Source organism: Abramis brama (genome assembly GCF_963993115.1).
Source record: "Abramis brama genome assembly, chromosome: 8".
NCBI lineage: Eukaryota > Metazoa > Chordata > Actinopteri > Cypriniformes > Leuciscidae > Abramis > Abramis brama.
In genome coordinates, this window is record NC_139970.1 from 1,773,944 (window position 1) to 1,796,108 (window position 22,165).

The window sequence follows — 22,165 nt, forward strand, 5'->3', positions numbered from 1 at the left end:
CAAAGGGCCTGACACCCCTGCGTCTCTCCCTCTCTCTCTCCCTCAGAGGATTTATATTATCAAGCAGCCAATAAGTTATGGCCTAAAATCTTCATAGCCACACCCTAGCAACCAGTTTCAGCACCCTAGCAACCACTAAGAGCTCCCTAGCAACCACCCTAAACCAAAAAAAAACATTTTTTTATTTTTTTTATATTTTTTAAAGCAATTTTACTCTCGTGGCCTTGCGATATCGCTCCATGCTTGTGCCTATTCGGCCATAGGCACGAGGCCGCAGGCCGAGTGCCGTACAGAAGTCACTTGTTATTAAAGATTTTAAGAACTCTATAAAAACTCCATAGTAACCATATTTGACAACTACCAACCACCTAGTAACACCATAGCAACTAACAAAAACACCTTAGCAACCACCCTGAACACCCTAGCAACGTCTAGAAATGCTCTAGTAACCACAAAAAACTCTAGCAAGCACCCAGAACACCCTAGCAACCACCTAGAACACCTAGCAACTGCCTAGCAACCACCCAGAACACCTAGCAGCCACCCAGAACACCCTAGCAACTGCCTAGCAATGCCCTAGCATCCACCCAGAATACCATAGCAACTGCCTAGCAACACCATAGCAACCACCCAGAACACCCTAGCAACCACCTAGCAACGCCCTAGCAACCACCAAGAATACCCTAGTAACCGCCTAGCAACGCCCTAGCAACCATCCAGAATACCCTAGCAACTGCCTAGCAACGCCCTAGCAACCACCCAGAACACCCTAGCAACTGCCTAGCAACGCCCTAGCAACCACCAATAATACCCTAGCAACCACCCAGAATACCCTAGCAACCGCCTAGCAACACCATAGCAACCACCCAGAATACCCTAGCAACCGCCTAGCAACACCATAACAACCACCCAGAACACCCTAGCAACACCCTAGCAACCATCCAGAATACCCTAGCAACCGCCTAGCAACATCATAGCAACCACCCAGAATACCCTAGCAACTGCCTAGCAACACCCTAGCAACCACCCAGAATACCCTAGCAACCGCCTAGCAACACCATAGCAACCACCCAGAACACCCTAGCAACTGCCTAGCAACGCCCTAGCAACCATCCAGAATACCCTAGCAACCGCCTAGCAACATCATAGCAACCACCCAGAATACCCTAGCAACTGCCTAGCAACGCCCTAGCAACCACCCAGAATATCCTAGCAACCACCTAGCAACACCATAGCAACCACCCAGAACACCCTAGCAACTGCCTAGCAACGCCCTAGCAACCACCAATAATACCCTAGCAACCGCCTAGCAACCACCCAGAATACCCTAGCAACCGCCTAGCAACACCATAGCAACCACCCAGAACACCCTAGCAACTGTCTAGCAACCACCCAGAATACCCTAGCAACCGCCTAGCAACCACCCAGAATACCCTAGCAACCGCCTAGCAACACCATAGCAACCACCCAGAACACCATAGCAACCACCCAGAACACCCTAGCAACCACCTAGCAAAGCCCTAGCAACCACACAGAACACCCTAGCAACCACCTGAACAACATGAATAAGCCATATCTCAGCACCAGAACATCGGACAGACATGGTTGTAGGCTCATATGCAATCATGTATAACACTCTAGCAACCGAGTGGCGAGTTTTGCCACTGCAAGCACCACTCACATTTTCTTCAGGAAATGTACATTCTAGTTAGTGGTGCTTGCTGAAAGCAAGGCATCACTATTGTTATTGCTCATACTTATTATTATTAGTGGTGCTTGCTGAAAGCAAGGCATCACTATTGTTATTGCTCATACTTATTATTATTAGTGGTGCTTGCTGAAAGCAAGGCATCACTATTGTTATTGCTCATACTTATTATTATTCTTCTTATTATTATTCTTCCACACAAAAGTTTGGCGCGAAACTCGCCCCGCACCGTTTGTCATAGACCCCTGAGTGAGGCGTCAAATCGAGCGGCTCATTGAGGAGAGGTGTGCTATGACTTTTCTAAGCGATCAGGTGTACGATGTTCGCACAGCGGACGAAAAAGCGGCCAAAAAAGTCCCATTGACTTTACATTGGGAGTTCTAAAAATATTTGAATCCCAACCGACGTTTTCACACACACACCACTCCAAAGGGCCTGACAGCCCTGCGTCTTTCCCTCTCTCTCTCCCTCAGAGGATTTATATTATCAAGCAGCCAATAAGTAATGGCCTAAAATCTTCATAGCCACACCCTAGCAACCAGTTTCAGCACCCTAGCAACCACTAAGAGCTCCCTAGCAACCACCCTAAACCAAAAAAAAATTTTTTTTACATTTTTTTGTATTTTTTAATGCAATATTACACTCGTGGCCTTGCGATATTGCTCCATGCTTGTGCCTATTCGACCATAGGCACGAGGCCGCAGGCCGAGTGCCGTACTGAAGGCACTCGTTATTAAAGATTTTAATAACTCTATAAAAACTCCATAGTAACCATCTTTGACAACTACCAACCACCTAGTAACACCATAGCAACTAAAAAAAATACCTTAGCAACCATCCTGAACACCCTAGCAACGTCTAGAAATGCTCTAGTAACCACCAAAAATACCGTAGCAACTACCCAGAACACCCTAGCAACTGTCTAGCAACCCCCCAGAACACCTAGCAACTGCCTAGCAACCACCCAGAACACCCTAGCAACTGCCTAGCAACGCCCTAGCATCCACCCAAAATACCATAGCAACTGCCTAGCAACACCATAGCAACCACCCAGAACACCCTAGCAACTGCCTAGCAACGCTCTAGCAACCACCCAGAATACCCTAGCAACTGCCTAGCAACCACCCAGAATACCCTAGCAACACCATAGCAACCACCCATAATACCCTAGCAACCGCCTAGCAACACCATAGCAACCACCCAGAACAGCCTAGCAACCACCTAGCAACGCCCTAGCAACCACCAAGAATACCCTAGCAACCGCCTAGCAACCACCCAGTATACCCTAGCAACCGCCTAGCAACACCATAGCAACCACCAAGAATACCCTAGCAACCGCCTAGCAACCACCCATAATACCCTAGCAACCGCCTAGCAACACCATAGCAACCACCCAGAACACCCTAGCAACTGCCTAGCAACGCCCTAGCAACCACCTATAATACCCTAGCAACTGCCTAGCAACCACCCAGAATACCCTAGCAACCGCCTAGCAACACCATAGCAACCACCCAGAATACCCTAGCAACTGCCTAGCAACGCCCTAGCAACCACCAAGAATACCCTAGCAACCGCCTATTAACACCATAGCAACCACCCAGAATACCCTAGCAACCGCCTAGCAACACCATAGCAACCACCCAGAACAGCCTAGCAACCACCTAGCAACGCCCTAGCAACCACCAAGAATACCCTAGCAACCGCCTAGCAACCACCCAGTATACCCTAGCAACCGCCTAGCAACACCATAGCAACCACCCATAATACCCTAGCAACTGCCTAGCAACGCCCTAGCAACCACCCAGAATACCCTAGCAACTGCCTAGCAACGCCAAGAATACCCTAGCAACCGCCTAGCAACCCCACAGAATACCCTAGCAACCGCCTAGCAACGCCATAGCAACCACTCAGAACACCCTAGCAACTGCCTAGCAACGCCCTAGCAACCACCCAGAACACCCTAGCAACCACCCAGAATACCCTAGCAACCGCCTAGCAAAGCCCTAGCAACCACACAGAACACCCTAGCAACACCCTAGCAACCACCTGAACAACATGAATAAGCCATATCTCAGCACCAGAACATCGTACAGACATGGTTGTTGGCTCGTATGCAATCATGTATAACACCCTAGCAACCGAGTGGCGAGTTTTGCCACTGCAAGCACCACTTCACATTTTCTTCAGGAAATGTACATTCTAGTTCTTTTTATTATTCTGGACAAAAGTTTGGCGCGTAACTCGCCCCGCACCGTTTGTCACAGACCCCTGAGTGAGGTGTCAAATCAACCGGCTCATTAAGGAGAGGTGTGCTATGACTTTTATAAGCGATCGGGGGTGCGGTGTTCGCCCCAGGGGCGAAAAAGCGGCCAAAAAAGTCCCATTGACTTAACATTGAGACGAACTTTGACCACACGTAGCTCTGAGCGAGGATTTCGCAGAAACGTGTGATTTGCCACATTTGAAGAGGCTAACAGGCTCTGTAAGAACATACCTCACAATGGGGTAAAAGTTGCACCCCTGGGGGGCAGGAGATGCCCAAAGTTGCCCCATTGACTTACTATGGGGAAGGAACGTCCCATGAAACACACATGCTTTTCCTACTATGGTAAATTGCATAGGGACTTTGTATTGAACGTAGCTCTGGATCACAGTGTCATAGAGACAAGGGGGAGGCCTCATTTTACTCAGACGACCAATCAGTCTCTCAGGATCATTGTGAAGCTATCAAGCCACGCCCTAGCAACCATTTAGAGCCCCTTAGCAACAAGTTCCATAGACTTCCATTGAAAGAGTTCAAAGAGATATCTCCAGACTGAATTGTCATAGAAACGTGGGGGTGGTCTCATTTGACTCGGGGCAGCAAACAGCCAATCATGAATCACCTCAACACTTCCAAGCCCCGCCCTAGCAACCATTGTCGAGCACCTTAGCAACCAAAATACAAAGAGGGATATCTTCCATTCTGAATGTCACAGAGGCATGGGAGTTGGTTTATATCATTCATAGTGACAAGAAGCCTTTGGAGTTTCATGATTGGCAGCTGACAAGCCACTCCCTAGCAACCAAACAGAGTACCCTAGCAACCAAAATTCAAAGAGGGATATCTTCCATTCTGAATGTCACAGATAAATGGGAGTTGGTTTATATCATTCATAGTGACAAGAAGCCTTTGCAGTTTCATAAATGGCAGCTGCCAAGCCACTCCATAGCAACCAAACAGAGTACCCTAGCAACCAAAATCCAAAGAAGGATATCTCCCATTCTGAATAATGCAGAGGCATGGGAGTTGGTTTATATCATTCGTAGTGACAAGAAGCCTTTGGAGTTTCATGATTGGCAGCTGACAAGCCACTCCCTAGCAACCAAACAGATTACCCTAGCAACCAAAATCCAAAGACGGATATCTTCCATTCTGAATGTCGCAGAGGCATGGGAGTTGGTTTATATCATTCATACTGACAAGCAGCCTTTGAGTTTCATGATTGGCAGCTGCCAAGACACTCCCTAGCAACCAAACAGAGTACCCTAGCAACCAAAATCCAAAGAGGGATATCTTCCATTCTGAATGTCACAGAGGCATGGGAGTTGGTTTATATCATTCATAGTGACAAGAAGCCTTTGGAATTGCATCATTGGCAGCTGCCAAGTAACTCCATAGCAACCAAACAGAGTACCATAGCAACCAAAATCCAAAGAGGCATATCTTCCATTCTGAATGTCACAGAGGCATGGGAGTTGGATTATATCATTCATACTGACAAGAAGCCTTTGGAATTTCATCATTGGCAGCTGACAAGCCACTCCCTAGCAACCAAACAGAGTACCCTAGCAACCAAAATCCAAAGAGGCATATCTTCCATTCTGAATGTCACAGAGACATGGGAGTTGGTTTATATCATTCATACTGACAAGCAGCCTTTGGAGTTTAATGATTGGCAGCTGCCAAGCCACTCCCTAGCAACCAAACAGAGTACCCTAGCAACTAACATCCAAAGAGGGATATCTTCCATTCTGAATGTCACAGAGGCATGGAAGTTGGTTTATATATCATTCATAGTGACAAGAAGCCTTTGGAATTGCATCATTGGCAGCTGCCAAGTAACTCCATAGCAACCAAACAGAGTACCCTAGCAACCAAAATCCAAAGAGGCATATCTTCCATTCTGAATGTCGCAGAGGCATGGGAGTTGGTTTATATCATTCATAGTGACAAGAAGCCTTTGGAGTTTCATCATTGGCAGCTGACAAGCCACTCACTAGCAACCAAATAGAGTACCCTAGCAACCGTTTAGCAAAACGTATATCTCTGCATCAGAACATCGTATAGAGATGGGGGTTGGCTCATTAGTTTCAGTTGGAAAACAGTCTGTAAATATCACCATGGTAACTGTGTATTCACACCCTAGCAACCATTTAGAGCCACCTAGCAACCATATTGCAACATATAGAAGCCATATTTCAGCTCCACAACATCGTACAGACATGGTTGTTGGCTCATATGCAATCATGTACAACACCCTAGCAACCGAGTGGCGAGTTTTGCCACTGCAAGCACCACTTCACATTTTCTTCAGGAAATGTACATTCTAGTTTTTCTTATTATTCCGGACAAAAGTTTGGCGCGAAACTCGCCCCGCACCGTTTGTCACAGACCCCTGAGTGAGGTGTCAAATCGACCGGCTCATTGAGGAGAGGTGTGCTATGACATTTCTAAGCGATCGGGTGTACGATGTTCGCACAGCGGACGAAAAAGCGGCCAAAAAAGTCCCATTGACTTAACATGGGGAGTTCTAAAAACATTTGAATCCCAACCGACGTTTTCACACACACACACTCCAAAGGGCCTGTCACCCCTGCATCTCTCCCTCTCTCTCTCCCTCAGAGGATTTATATTATCAAGCAGCCAATAAGTAATGGCCTAAAATCTTCATAGCCACACCCTAGCAACCAGTTTTAGCACCCTAGCAACCACTAAGAGCTCCCTAGCAACCACCCTAAAACAAAAAAAAACATTTTTTTTATTTTTTTTTATTTTTTAAAGCAATATTACACTCGTGGCCTTGCGATATCGCTCCATACTTGTACCTATTCAGCCATAGGCACGAGGCCGCAGGCCGAGTGCCGTACTGAAGGCACTCGTTATTAAAGATTTTAAGAACGCTATAAAAACTCCATAGTAACCACATCTTTGACAACTACCAACCACCTAGTAACACCATAGCAACTACCAAAAATACCTTAGCAACCACCCTGAACACCATAGCAACGTCTAGAAACGCTCTAGTAGATCATAGAAACACGAAGGTGGTCTCGTTTCACTCAGGGCATCAAATGGCCAATCATGAATCACCTGAACACTTCCTAGCCCCTCCCTAACAACCATTGTCGAGCACCTTAGCAACCAAAATCCTAGAGGGATATCTTCTATTCTGAATATCACAGAGGCATGGGAGTTGGTTTATATCATTCATACTGAAAAGCAGCCTTTGGAGTTTCATCATTAGCAGCTGCCAAGCCACTCCATAGCAACCAAACAGAGTACCCTAGCAACTATTTAGCAAGACCTATATCTCTGTATCAGAGCATCGTATAGAGATGGGGGTTGGTTTATTAAATTCATAGTGACAAAAAGCCTTTGGAGTTTCATGATTGGCAGCTGCCAAGCCACTCCCTAGCAGCCAATCAGAGTACCCTAGCAACCAAAATCCAAAGAGGGATATCTTCCAGTCTGAATGTCACAGAGGCATGGGAGTTGGTTTATATCATTCATAGTAACAAAAAGCCTTTGCAGTTTCATCAATGGCAGCTGTCAAGCAACTCCATAGCAACCAAACAGATTACCCTAGCAACCAAAATTCAAAGAGGGATATCTTCCATTCTGAATGTCACAGAGGAATGGGAGTTGGTTTATATCATTCATAGTGACAAGAAGCCTTTGCAGTTTCATCATTGGCAGCTGTCAAGCAACTCCATAGCAACCAAACAGAGTACCCTAGCAACCAAAATCCAAAGACGGATATCTTCCATTCTGAATGTCACATAGGCATGGGAGTTGGTTTATATCATTCATAGTGACAAGAAGCCTTTGCAGTTTCATCAGTGGCAGCTGTCAAGCAACTCCATAGCAAACAAACAGAGTACCCTAGCAACCAAAATCCAAAGAGAGATATCTTACATTCTGAATGTCACAGAGGCATGGGAGTTGGTTTATATCATTTATAATGACAAGCAGCCTTTGGAGTTTCATGATTGGCAGCTGCCAAGCCACTACCTAACAACCAAATAGAGTACCCTAGCAACCAAAATTCAAAGAGGGATATCTTCCATTCTGAAAGTCACAGAGGCATGGGAGTTGGATTATATCATTCATATTGAGAAGAAGCCTTTGGAATTTCATCATTGGCAGCTGACAAGTAACTCCATAGCAACCACACAGAGTACCCTAGTAACCAAAATCCAAAGAGGGATATCTTCCATTCTGAAAGTCACACAGGCATGGGAGTTGGTTTATATCATTCATAATGACAAGCAGCCTCTGGAGTTTCATGATTGGCAGCTGCCAAGCCACTCTCTAGCAACCAAACAGAGTACCCTAGCAACCAAATTCCAAAGAGGGATATCTTCCATTCTGAATATCACAGAGGCATGGGAGTTGGTTTAAATCATTCATACTGACAATCAGCCTTTGGAGTTTCATGATTGGCACCTGCCAAGTCACTCCCTGTCAACCAAACAGAGGACCCTAGCAACCGTTTATCAAGACCCATGTCTCTGCATCAGAACATCATGTAGAGATGGGGGTTGGCTCTTTTGTTTTGGTTGGGAAACAGTCTGTAAATTTCACCATGGTAACTTTGTATTCACACCCTAGCAACCGTTTACAGCCACCTAGCAACCATATTGCAACATATAGAAGCCATATTTCAGCTCCACAACATCGTACAGACATGGTTGTTGGCTCGTATGCAATCATGTACAACACCGTTGCAACCGAGTGGCGAGTTTTGCCACTGCAAGCACCACTTCACATTTTCTTCAGGAAATGTACATTCTAGTTCTTTTTATTATTCTGGACAAAAGTTTGGCGCGTAACTCGCCCCGCACCGTTTGTCACAGACCCCTGAGTGAGGTGTCAAATCAACCGGCTCATTAAGGAGAGGTGTGCTATGACTTTTATAAGCGATCGGGGGTGCGGTGTTCGCCCCAGGGGCGAAAAAGCGGCCAAAAAAGTCCCATTGACTTAACATTGAGACGAACTTTGACCACACGTAGCTCTGAGCGAGGATTTCGCAGAAACGTGTGATTTGCCACATTTGAAGAGGCTAACAGGCTCTGTAAGAACATACCTCACAATGGGGTAAAAGTTGCACCCCTGGGGGGCAGGAGATGCCCAAAGTTGCCCCATTGACTTACTATGGGGAAGGAACGTCCCATGAAACACACATGCTTTTCCTACTATGGTAAATTGCATAGGGACTTTGTATTGAACGTAGCTCTGGATCACAGTGTCATAGAGACAAGGGGGAGGCCTCATTTTACTCAGACGACCAATCAGTCTCTCAGGATCATTGTGAAGCTATCAAGCCACGCCCTAGCAACCATTTAGAGCCCCTTAGCAACAAGTTCCATAGACTTCCATTGAAAGAGTTCAAAGAGATATCTCCAGACTGAATTGTCATAGAAACGTGGGGGTGGTCTCATTTGACTCGGGGCAGCAAACAGCCAATCATGAATCACCTCAACACTTCCAAGCCCCGCCCTAGCAACCATTGTCGAGCACCTTAGCAACCAAAATACAAAGAGGGATATCTTCCATTCTGAATGTCACAGAGGCATGGGAGTTGGTTTATATCATTCATAGTGACAAGAAGCCTTTGGAGTTTCATGATTGGCAGCTGACAAGCCACTCCCTAGCAACCAAACAGAGTACCCTAGCAACCAAAATTCAAAGAGGGATATCTTCCATTCTGAATGTCACAGATAAATGGGAGTTGGTTTATATCATTCATAGTGACAAGAAGCCTTTGCAGTTTCATAAATGGCAGCTGCCAAGCCACTCCATAGCAACCAAACAGAGTACCCTAGCAACCAAAATCCAAAGAAGGATATCTCCCATTCTGAATAATGCAGAGGCATGGGAGTTGGTTTATATCATTCGTAGTGACAAGAAGCCTTTGGAGTTTCATGATTGGCAGCTGACAAGCCACTCCCTAGCAACCAAACAGATTACCCTAGCAACCAAAATCCAAAGACGGATATCTTCCATTCTGAATGTCGCAGAGGCATGGGAGTTGGTTTATATCATTCATACTGACAAGCAGCCTTTGAGTTTCATGATTGGCAGCTGCCAAGACACTCCCTAGCAACCAAACAGAGTACCCTAGCAACCAAAATCCAAAGAGGGATATCTTCCATTCTGAATGTCACAGAGGCATGGGAGTTGGTTTATATCATTCATAGTGACAAGAAGCCTTTGGAATTGCATCATTGGCAGCTGCCAAGTAACTCCATAGCAACCAAACAGAGTACCATAGCAACCAAAATCCAAAGAGGCATATCTTCCATTCTGAATGTCACAGAGGCATGGGAGTTGGATTATATCATTCATACTGACAAGAAGCCTTTGGAATTTCATCATTGGCAGCTGACAAGCCACTCCCTAGCAACCAAACAGAGTACCCTAGCAACCAAAATCCAAAGAGGCATATCTTCCATTCTGAATGTCACAGAGACATGGGAGTTGGTTTATATCATTCATACTGACAAGCAGCCTTTGGAGTTTAATGATTGGCAGCTGCCAAGCCACTCCCTAGCAACCAAACAGAGTACCCTAGCAACTAACATCCAAAGAGGGATATCTTCCATTCTGAATGTCACAGAGGCATGGAAGTTGGTTTATATATCATTCATAGTGACAAGAAGCCTTTGGAATTGCATCATTGGCAGCTGCCAAGTAACTCCATAGCAACCAAACAGAGTACCCTAGCAACCAAAATCCAAAGAGGCATATCTTCCATTCTGAATGTCGCAGAGGCATGGGAGTTGGTTTATATCATTCATAGTGACAAGAAGCCTTTGGAGTTTCATCATTGGCAGCTGACAAGCCACTCACTAGCAACCAAATAGAGTACCCTAGCAACCGTTTAGCAAAACGTATATCTCTGCATCAGAACATCGTATAGAGATGGGGGTTGGCTCATTAGTTTCAGTTGGAAAACAGTCTGTAAATATCACCATGGTAACTGTGTATTCACACCCTAGCAACCATTTAGAGCCACCTAGCAACCATATTGCAACATATAGAAGCCATATTTCAGCTCCACAACATCGTACAGACATGGTTGTTGGCTCATATGCAATCATGTACAACACCCTAGCAACCGAGTGGCGAGTTTTGCCACTGCAAGCACCACTTCACATTTTCTTCAGGAAATGTACATTCTAGTTTTTCTTATTATTCCGGACAAAAGTTTGGCGCGAAACTCGCCCCGCACCGTTTGTCACAGACCCCTGAGTGAGGTGTCAAATCGACCGGCTCATTGAGGAGAGGTGTGCTATGACATTTCTAAGCGATCGGGTGTACGATGTTCGCACAGCGGACGAAAAAGCGGCCAAAAAAGTCCCATTGACTTAACATGGGGAGTTCTAAAAACATTTGAATCCCAACCGACGTTTTCACACACACACACTCCAAAGGGCCTGTCACCCCTGCATCTCTCCCTCTCTCTCTCCCTCAGAGGATTTATATTATCAAGCAGCCAATAAGTAATGGCCTAAAATCTTCATAGCCACACCCTAGCAACCAGTTTTAGCACCCTAGCAACCACTAAGAGCTCCCTAGCAACCACCCTAAAACAAAAAAAAACATTTTTTTTATTTTTTTTTATTTTTTAAAGCAATATTACACTCGTGGCCTTGCGATATCGCTCCATACTTGTACCTATTCAGCCATAGGCACGAGGCCGCAGGCCGAGTGCCGTACTGAAGGCACTCGTTATTAAAGATTTTAAGAACGCTATAAAAACTCCATAGTAACCACATCTTTGACAACTACCAACCACCTAGTAACACCATAGCAACTACCAAAAATACCTTAGCAACCACCCTGAACACCATAGCAACGTCTAGAAACGCTCTAGTAGATCATAGAAACACGAAGGTGGTCTCGTTTCACTCAGGGCATCAAATGGCCAATCATGAATCACCTGAACACTTCCTAGCCCCTCCCTAACAACCATTGTCGAGCACCTTAGCAACCAAAATCCTAGAGGGATATCTTCTATTCTGAATATCACAGAGGCATGGGAGTTGGTTTATATCATTCATACTGAAAAGCAGCCTTTGGAGTTTCATCATTAGCAGCTGCCAAGCCACTCCATAGCAACCAAACAGAGTACCCTAGCAACTATTTAGCAAGACCTATATCTCTGTATCAGAGCATCGTATAGAGATGGGGGTTGGTTTATTAAATTCATAGTGACAAAAAGCCTTTGGAGTTTCATGATTGGCAGCTGCCAAGCCACTCCCTAGCAGCCAATCAGAGTACCCTAGCAACCAAAATCCAAAGAGGGATATCTTCCAGTCTGAATGTCACAGAGGCATGGGAGTTGGTTTATATCATTCATAGTAACAAAAAGCCTTTGCAGTTTCATCAATGGCAGCTGTCAAGCAACTCCATAGCAACCAAACAGATTACCCTAGCAACCAAAATTCAAAGAGGGATATCTTCCATTCTGAATGTCACAGAGGAATGGGAGTTGGTTTATATCATTCATAGTGACAAGAAGCCTTTGCAGTTTCATCATTGGCAGCTGTCAAGCAACTCCATAGCAACCAAACAGAGTACCCTAGCAACCAAAATCCAAAGACGGATATCTTCCATTCTGAATGTCACATAGGCATGGGAGTTGGTTTATATCATTCATAGTGACAAGAAGCCTTTGCAGTTTCATCAGTGGCAGCTGTCAAGCAACTCCATAGCAAACAAACAGAGTACCCTAGCAACCAAAATCCAAAGAGAGATATCTTACATTCTGAATGTCACAGAGGCATGGGAGTTGGTTTATATCATTTATAATGACAAGCAGCCTTTGGAGTTTCATGATTGGCAGCTGCCAAGCCACTACCTAACAACCAAATAGAGTACCCTAGCAACCAAAATTCAAAGAGGGATATCTTCCATTCTGAAAGTCACAGAGGCATGGGAGTTGGATTATATCATTCATATTGAGAAGAAGCCTTTGGAATTTCATCATTGGCAGCTGACAAGTAACTCCATAGCAACCACACAGAGTACCCTAGTAACCAAAATCCAAAGAGGGATATCTTCCATTCTGAAAGTCACACAGGCATGGGAGTTGGTTTATATCATTCATAATGACAAGCAGCCTCTGGAGTTTCATGATTGGCAGCTGCCAAGCCACTCTCTAGCAACCAAACAGAGTACCCTAGCAACCAAATTCCAAAGAGGGATATCTTCCATTCTGAATATCACAGAGGCATGGGAGTTGGTTTAAATCATTCATACTGACAATCAGCCTTTGGAGTTTCATGATTGGCACCTGCCAAGTCACTCCCTGTCAACCAAACAGAGGACCCTAGCAACCGTTTATCAAGACCCATGTCTCTGCATCAGAACATCATGTAGAGATGGGGGTTGGCTCTTTTGTTTTGGTTGGGAAACAGTCTGTAAATTTCACCATGGTAACTTTGTATTCACACCCTAGCAACCGTTTACAGCCACCTAGCAACCATATTGCAACATATAGAAGCCATATTTCAGCTCCACAACATCGTACAGACATGGTTGTTGGCTCGTATGCAATCATGTACAACACCGTTGCAACCGAGTGGCGAGTTTTGCCACTGCAAGCACCACTTCACATTTTCTTCAGGAAATGTACATTCTAGTTCTTTTACTTCTTTTTATTATTCTGGACAAAAGTTTGGCGCGTAATGCGCCCCGCACCGTTTGTCACAGACCCCTGAGTGAGGCGTCAAATCGAGCGGCTCATTGAGGAGAGGTGTGCTATGACTTTTCTAAGCGATCGGGTGTACGATGTTCGCACAGCGGACGAAAAAGCGGCCAAAAAAGTCCCATTGACTTTACATTGGGAGTTCTAAAAATATTTGAATCCCAACCGACGTTTTCACACACACAGATTCCAAAGGGCCTGACAGCCCTGCGTCTCTCCCTCTCTCTCTCCCTCAGAGGATTTATATTATCAAGCAGCCAATAAGTAATGGCCTAAAATCTTCATAGCCACACCCTAGCAACCAGTTTCAGCACCCTAGCAACCACTAAGAGCTCCCTAGCAACCACCCTAAACCAAAAAAAAACATTTTTTTACATTTTTTTTATTTTTTAAAGCAATTTTACTCTCGTGGCCTTGCGATATCGCTCCATGCTTGTGCCTATTCGGCCATAGGCACGAGGCCGCAGGCCGAGTGCCGTACTGAAGGCACTCGTTATTCAAGATTTTAACAACTCTATAAAAACTCCATAGTAACCATATTTGACAACTACCAACCACCTAGTAACACCATAGCAACTAACAAAAATACCTTAGCAACCACCCTGAACACCCTAGCAACGTCTAGAAATGCTCTAGTAACCACCAAAAAACTCTAGCAACCACCCAGAACATCCTAGCAACTGCCTAGCAACCACCCAGAACACCTAGCAACTGCCTAGTAACCACCCAGAACACCTAGCAACTGCCTAGCAACCACCCAGAACACCCTAGCAACGCCCTAGCATCCACCCAGAATACCATAGCAACTGCCTAGCAACACCATAGCAACCACCCAGAACACCCTAGCAACTGCCTAGCAACGACCTAGCAACCACCCAGAATACCCTAGCAACTGCATAGCAACCACCAAGAATACCCTAGCAACCGCGTAGCAACCACCCAGAATACCCTAGCAACCACCTAGCAACACCATAGCAACCACCCAGAATACCCTAGAAACCGCCTAGCAACACCATAGCAACCACCCAGAATACCCTAGCAACTGCCTAGCAACGCCCTAGCAAACACCCAGAATACCCTAGCAACCGCCTAGCAACACCATAACAACCACCCAGAACACCCTAGCAACTGCCTAGCAACGCCCTAGCAACAACCCAGAATACCCTAGCAACCGCCTAGCAACACCATAGCAACCACCCAGAACACCCTAGCAACTGCCTAGCAACGCCCTAGCAACCACCAAGAATACCCTAGCAACCGCCTAGCAACCACCCAGAATACCCTAGCAACTGCCTAGCAACGCCCTAGCAACCACCCAGAATACCCTAGCAACCGCCTAGCAACACCATAGCAACCACCCAGAACACCCTAGCAACTGCCTAGCAACTGCCTAGCAACGCCGTAGCAACCACCCAGAATACCCTAGCACCCGCCTAGCAACACCATAGCAACCACCCAGAACACCCTAGCAACTGCCTAGCAACCACCAAGAATACCCTAGCAACCGCCTAGCAACCACCCATAATACCCTAGCAACCGCCTAGCAACATCATAGCAACCACCCAGAACACCCTAGCAACTGCCTAGCAACGCCCTAGCAACCACCAAGAATACCCTAGCAACCGCCTAGCATCCACCCAGAATACCCTAGCAACCGCCTAGCAACACCATAGCAACCACCCCGAATACCCTAGCAACCGCCTAGCAACACCATAGCAACCACCCAGAATACCCTAGCAACGCCCTAGCAACCACCCAGAATACCCTAGCAACCGCCTAGCAACACCATAGCAACCACCCAGAACACCCTAGCAACCACCTAGCAAAGCCCTAGCAACCACACAGAACACCCTAGCAACCACCTGAACAACATGAATAAGCCATATCTCAGCACCAGAACATCGTACAGACATGTTTGTTGGCTCGTATGCAATCATGTACCACACTCTAGCAACCGAGTGGCGAGTTTTGCCACTGCAAGCACCACTTCACATTTTCTTCAGGAAATGTACATTCTAGTTGTAATTGTAATTGTAAAATTGTAACATTCTAATTGGTTAGATGAACACTGTTATGAATTTTGGAATACTTAAAAAACACCTAAACTTTAGTCATCTCAATGCATTGTAACATGAACTATGATGAACATGACTACATGAACATGAACGCTGTATGTGAGTTTGGTATTGTAAAATTCTAATCGGTCTCTTAGATGAACACTGTTCTGAAGAGAACATTTTAAAAGACATCTTAAACTATACCATATGAATTATCATATAACATGAACTGTAAAGCACCTAGATCACGAGGGCTGTGCGTGTATGAGAGAGAGAGAGAGAGAGAGAGAGAGAGAGGGAGAGAGGTTTGAACATGGAGAACATGGAGGTTTGTCCAGAGGGCAATTATGGTGACCAGACGGTATGTGTGTGAGAGATAATGTGCATGAAAGTGAGGTAATGTGTGTGTGTGTGTGTGAGAGAGAGAGAGAGAGAGAGAGAGAGAGAGAGAGAGAGAGAGAGTTTATGAGAGAGGGTGTGTGTGTGTGTGTGTGTGTTGGTATATGTGGTTTACACGGACAACACGCCAGACATTTCACCTGGGCTCCACGGACCTAAGGGTAATATGGGGACTATGCCAAGGTCCTCATAAATCAAAGAGTGTAACTGCATTTGTTAGTGTCTGAACAACATAAATTCTCTTTTTCTTTGAAAGTCCTTATTTACCACTTGACCTGATTTTGAGTGTATCCCAGTGTATAGAACAGCGACCCCACAGCTGGGTTATATATTGCAGTTTCATACACATTTCTGATACACACGGGGCATTTTGGCGGGCCGTCTTGTGATTGGCTGGTTTGCGCACGTGGGCGGTAACAAACGGAAGTCGACGGGAAGCTCCGCCCAGAAGCATGGCCTAGAGCAGTCGCTAATTAAATGCCTAATGGACCACACCTTGGAAGTGTCAGCTCGACGTCATTGGATTACTGGATTAAATACAGGTAATAATTATATTTATAAATATAGTTGCATTTTTTGCATGAAGTAGTGTTTCCTATTTGCTAGAAATTGTAGAAATTACTGTAAAATGCTATATATTTACCACAATGTTAGCTGAGCTAGCTTGAGTGGCTATCAACATGTCCTGCTCATTAAGCCTCAGGCTAAAGAGATGAGGACAGAAGTAACATTGCCAGCAGGTCAAATGTGTTAGTTTTGTTTTTAAAATGAAAGCTAGCTAGGTTAAGTTGAGCTGTGGCTACCGCATGGCTTAATGAGCAGGGCGAAGCTACGTGGCCTGCTCGTTAAGCCTCGTTTAGCACGTGAAGAAGATGCCTGCAGAGAGGACAGGAGAGGAGGGCTAGAAAGCAGCTAGTTGACAACTTTTTTTGGAATTGGAACAATAAAAGACCTAAGAGGATGTATTGATATCATCTTTGGTTTTCCTGGTCTGTAAGTAACTCAATAAGTTGATTAACAAGCTTATGTAACTGCCTGTCTGTATCCACTTGTAGCTTTTGTAATTGCTAAAGTCTGGACCTTTACTACAGACATTGTGTTTGTTTTATAGAATTAAATATTTTCTTAGTAGCCCAACATTATTGTATTTTTATGAAGTTGCAGTGACACAGGAAGGCTGTGATATCATTAATATGAGTACTTTCAGGCCATTAAATAAATGTAATGTGTTTATGATGTTCTGTTAGTGTACTAAACCTGTAAGATAAATTAATTGGTACCATGGTAACCAACCACAATGATCAATATACAAAACATGAGGGGCAACAGACCTGACATGTATCTTGTGCAGTGTGTAGAGTGTTATTTAAAAAAAAAAAAAAAGTTAAAATCAGTGTTTACTGTTAATATAGATCTTTACACTGTTCATTTAGTTAGCTGAGGAGGACAGAGGCAGTAGTATAAGCACCATAGTTTCTATAGCAACCAGCACATGCTTACTGAGCCTCCTGCAAATGTCTGGGTTTAGACTACTTTCCAAAGATATGACTATGTTGAATCTAGTAAACTTGTAGAGGGGATGGGACTGCCTTTTCTCTCGTAGTTTTACTTACTTTTGACCAGTCAGTTGCATGTTAATTATTTGAATAATTCTAAAACAGTTCTTATGCCAAAAGCATCACAGTGATAACATTTCATGTCCTGGTTCTTTTTAATGTCATAATAATCTGTAATTCATATTGACCAAAGAAACCAAATTTAAAAGGACTTTGAACCCAAAAACACACTGTGAGTCCCATTACTATCACATGAAGAAAGAGAAAAAGTAGAGAGTATGATATAAAGAGAAGAGAATCTGACAGAATATGTAGGCTATCAATTTAAGATTTTATCCTGGAAAACTAAACACAGCTGCTCTTAATTAAAACTTTTTTTCTTGCTACCTGTCTATTATTTTTGGATGATAACACTGAGCAATATGGGCTATGAAGCCTACTAGAGATTCGCTCGATTTGGTTTTTGATTAGAGAAATTATCTTATGTGGTCAGTGACTTTATACAATCAGAAAACAAAATCAGTTGGAGGAAGGATGAAGTTTAGTCTGAATGTGGTCCAGCACAGCTGGAGATTAAAGCTGTCATCCTCCTGTTATGTAGTACAGACTCCCACCAGCCTGTTACTTTGTGCAAAATATGCTGTTACACTTTTCAATGTATGCTTAAAAGAATCAATAAAATATGCATGGTCCAGTTATGAGCACATAATTTGGCATCTGGCCAGATACATATCTATGTACATTACTAATTTACCCAGACTGATCATGCTTGTCCCAGTGAACATTGTAATCCTGACAATAACTTTTTGTAATTTAGGCTGTGACACCTGTAAAGAGTAAACATGAAGCGGCGTAGACGCATTAATCCAAAGGATGATGCAAGATTTTATATTACTGCTGAAAGTGACAAAGTGGGACTTGACATCAAGTACATCAATGCTGAAAAGGGTAAGTTGAATCTTCTGATTGTTTAATCATGATTCGACTTTAATACATATTTTTTTTCCCACTTATTTGTTGTTTTGTCTTTGATGAATTAGGTCGCGGCATCTTCGCCTCTGTTCCATTTGAAAAAGGAGACTTTCTATTGGAATACAGAGGTGATCTAATAAGCAAGCAAGAATGTGAGAGGAGACAGAGAATTTACCATGACCTCCTTAAAGTGTTTATGTTCGAGTTCCATTTTAATGGAAAACTGTGGTGGTACGTATGTCACTGGTTAATCTAATCAGAATTATGACTCTATTTCTCTTTTCTCACGTCAGGTTAATTTACATTGCATTAGTATAAAAACTGATTGTTTTGAAAATGTTACTTGTGTTTTTGTAGTGTTGATGCAGCAACAGAGAATTCGTCACTAGGCAGACTTGTGAATGATGACCATATTAATCCTAATGCCAAGATAAAGTACCTCACTGTGCAAGGGAAGCCCCATCTCTGTTTGTTTGCAGTTCGAGACATAAGTCCAGGAGAGGAGATCACCTATAATTATGGTGACTCAGACTGGCCATGGAGATGCAAGGTGGGCAAAATTTGACTTTGTGAAATTGATAGTTCTCATATAAGAAATACTTTAACCATAGAACATTTCACATACCAAAATACTGTACTGTACATTTTCCATCTAGCTTCAGGTGGAACATGATTTTTATAGCTTTTGTTAGCAGTTTGTTAGCACCACCTAACCAGCACACCATAGATGATACTGACCATTACAGACTGGTAGAACAAAAACAATGAAGTCATCAAATGCTGTGTTCATCAGAGTGTAGTTTTCATAGTCCACCACGGTCTACAATATATATATTTATTTTCCTTTTTACAGGGCCTTGATGACGAAATGGCTCCAAAGATGTGTGGTACCACAAATCCCCCATCCACAACTGATGATACTGAAGAGGTATGTCCTCACAAAAGATAGATTTTTATTAATATCTTGCTCTGATTGTTAATATCAAAGAAGTTGTCAGTGAGTTTTAAAGCAAGGTTTTCCTCTGTCTTTCTGTCAACAGTAGAATGGTTTATTTTTTTTAATTCAGATATCAAATGTCCTCTTTAGTGTCACGCTCCCAGGACTTTCTCTTTATTGTCCTTTGTCTCTGTTTCATCTTCTACAGCTGACCACTGAGAGCAAGTGCACCCATACAGCCGTCAGCCACCCGAATCAGACTAGTCCAGAGCTCAGCCCATGCACCAAGGTTGGAGAGGTAAATTAAATCTGATGTACAACTTAGTGAAGTTATTTGTGGCAAAATGTTAAATCTACCAACCTATTTCAATATGTGTGTGTGTGTGTGTGTGTGTAGTCGCCTGAGTAGAACATGCTTTATGTGGACAGGCGCCTGAGTAGAACATGCTTTATGTGGACAATGGAATGGAAGGACATTGTCTAAACGTGCCTTTTCAAGCTTCAGTCAGTATAATATCTGAGTGTATGTGTATCAAACACTGAACCCCACCCAAACATGACTTAGGAGGTCCATACAGTTTAGAGGGTCCCGTCCCCAGAGGCATCACTTTGGTTTTTAAGAACACTTGGACTGCCTGCATTGGATCTGTATGTTGGTTTAATGTGAATGCCTAAGATGTTTGGTTACATGTAATGGATAGGCACCCTATTAGTTATACTGGGCTACAAGAAGTCAGCTCCTGGCACTGAGGCTAACCACAAATTCCCCATCTACAATTTAAAAATATGAAGAAGGTATATCTTCATATAGGATATGCTTTAAATAAGCTGCATTCAAACATTCAAAGGAAAAAACAAAAACTCAGATAAGATCTACAAGGGCTAATTTCTGTACAAACCTTCAATTTCAATCTCATCCAGTGACTTCCCCTGCATGCTGGAAAGGTTTCCTTTCTCCATTGACAAAAGGAGTTTGGAAATCTTAGCCAGTTGTGTTGTGGGAACTGGTAATCTGTAGAAGTCGCAGTGAACACGAATGTGTTCATCAGTGTAGTTTTCATAGTCCACGGTCTACAATATTTTTTGTTTGTTTTTTCCTTTTTACAGGGCCTTGATGATGAAATGGCTCCAAAGATGTGTGGTACCACAAATCCCCCTCCCACAACTGATGACACTGAAGAGGTATGTCCTCACAAAAGATAGATTTTTATTAATATCTTGCACTTGATTGTTAATATCAGAAAAGTTGTCAGTGAGTTTTAAAGCAAGGTTTTCCTCTGTCTTTCTGTCAACAGTAGAATGGTTTCTTTTTTAATTCAGATATCAAATGTCCTCTTTAGTGTCACGCTCCCAGGACTTTCTCTTTATTGTCCTTTGTCTCTGTTTCATCTTCTACAGCTGACCACTGAGAGCAAGTGCACCCATACAGCCGTCAGCCACCCGAATCAGACTAGTCCAGAGCTCAGCCCATGCACCAAGGTTGGAGAGGTAAATTAAATCTGATGTACAACTTATTTGTGGCAAAATGTTAAATCTACCAACCTATTTCAATATGTGTGTGTGTGTGTGTGTAGTCGCCTGAGTAGAACATGCTTTATGTGGACAGGCGCCTGAGTAGAACATGCTTTATGTGGACAATGGAATGGAAGGACATTGTCTAAACATGCTTTTTCAAGCTTCAGTCAGTATAATATCTGAGAGTATGTGTATCAAACACTGAACCCCACCCAAACATGACTTAGGAGGTCCATACAGTTTAGAGGGTCCTATCCCCAGAGGCATCACTTTGGTTTTTAAGAACACTTGGACTGCCTGCATTGGATCTGTATGTTGGTTTAATGTGAATGCTAAGTTGTTTGGTTACATGTAATGGATAGGCACCCTATTAGTTATACTGGGCTACAAGAAGTCAGCTCCTGGCACTGAGGCTAACCACAAATTCTCCATCTACAATTTGTATATCTTCATATAGGATATGCTTTAAATAAGCTGCATATAAATAAGATACACTATAAATAACAAAATACAATGCAATAAAAGGGTAATCATATGTATGAGGTAAATTAAATGTCACATTGGTATTGGATTTAAAATGATTGGATATCGACATGTAAATATGAAATATCTTTCTGTCCAAACTATGTTGCATAAATAAATACTACAATAAAAATTTTCGCCAACAGTGTCAAAAACACCGCCTTGTGTGCGCAACAGTATCCTCCTTGGACAAGTGTGTTCGTTGTGTGGGACCCGTATCTTCCTTCAAGTGGCTTGGCTATCGATGCACAGGTTAGATATTTACTGAATTAATATAGACCCAGCCAACACGTTTATGTGGGGCCCATATGGGTTACAAATGGGCGACAGGGGTACAGAGTGGGCATGGGCTCAAAATGGGCTTCTTATCTGGGGCCCATATGGGTTACAAATGGGCTACAGGGGTACAGAGTGGACATGGGCTCAAAAGGGGCTTCTTATCTGGGGCCCATATGGGTTACAAATGGGCTACAGGGGTACAGATGGACATGGGCTCAAAAGGGGCTTCTTATCTGGGGCCC

At 43.8% G+C, this 22,165-nt stretch overlaps 1 protein-coding gene across 1 annotated transcript; it reads left to right on the forward strand.

The window, feature by feature from the left end:
* Positions 1-18,540: 18,540 nt before the first annotated feature.
* Positions 18,541-21,917, forward strand: LOC311088723 (N-lysine methyltransferase KMT5A-A-like; the record flags this gene model as incomplete). The annotated part of the gene is made up of 6 exons (XM_084123005.1): positions 18,541-18,646; positions 18,739-18,901; positions 19,028-19,220; positions 19,524-19,598; positions 19,816-19,905; positions 20,715-21,917. The coding sequence occupies 6 exons, from the start codon at positions 18,541-18,543 to the stop codon at positions 20,808-20,810; spliced, it is 723 nt and encodes a 240-aa protein (XP_083979131.1). The 3' UTR covers positions 20,811-21,917.
* Positions 21,918-22,165: the final 248 nt, after the last annotated feature.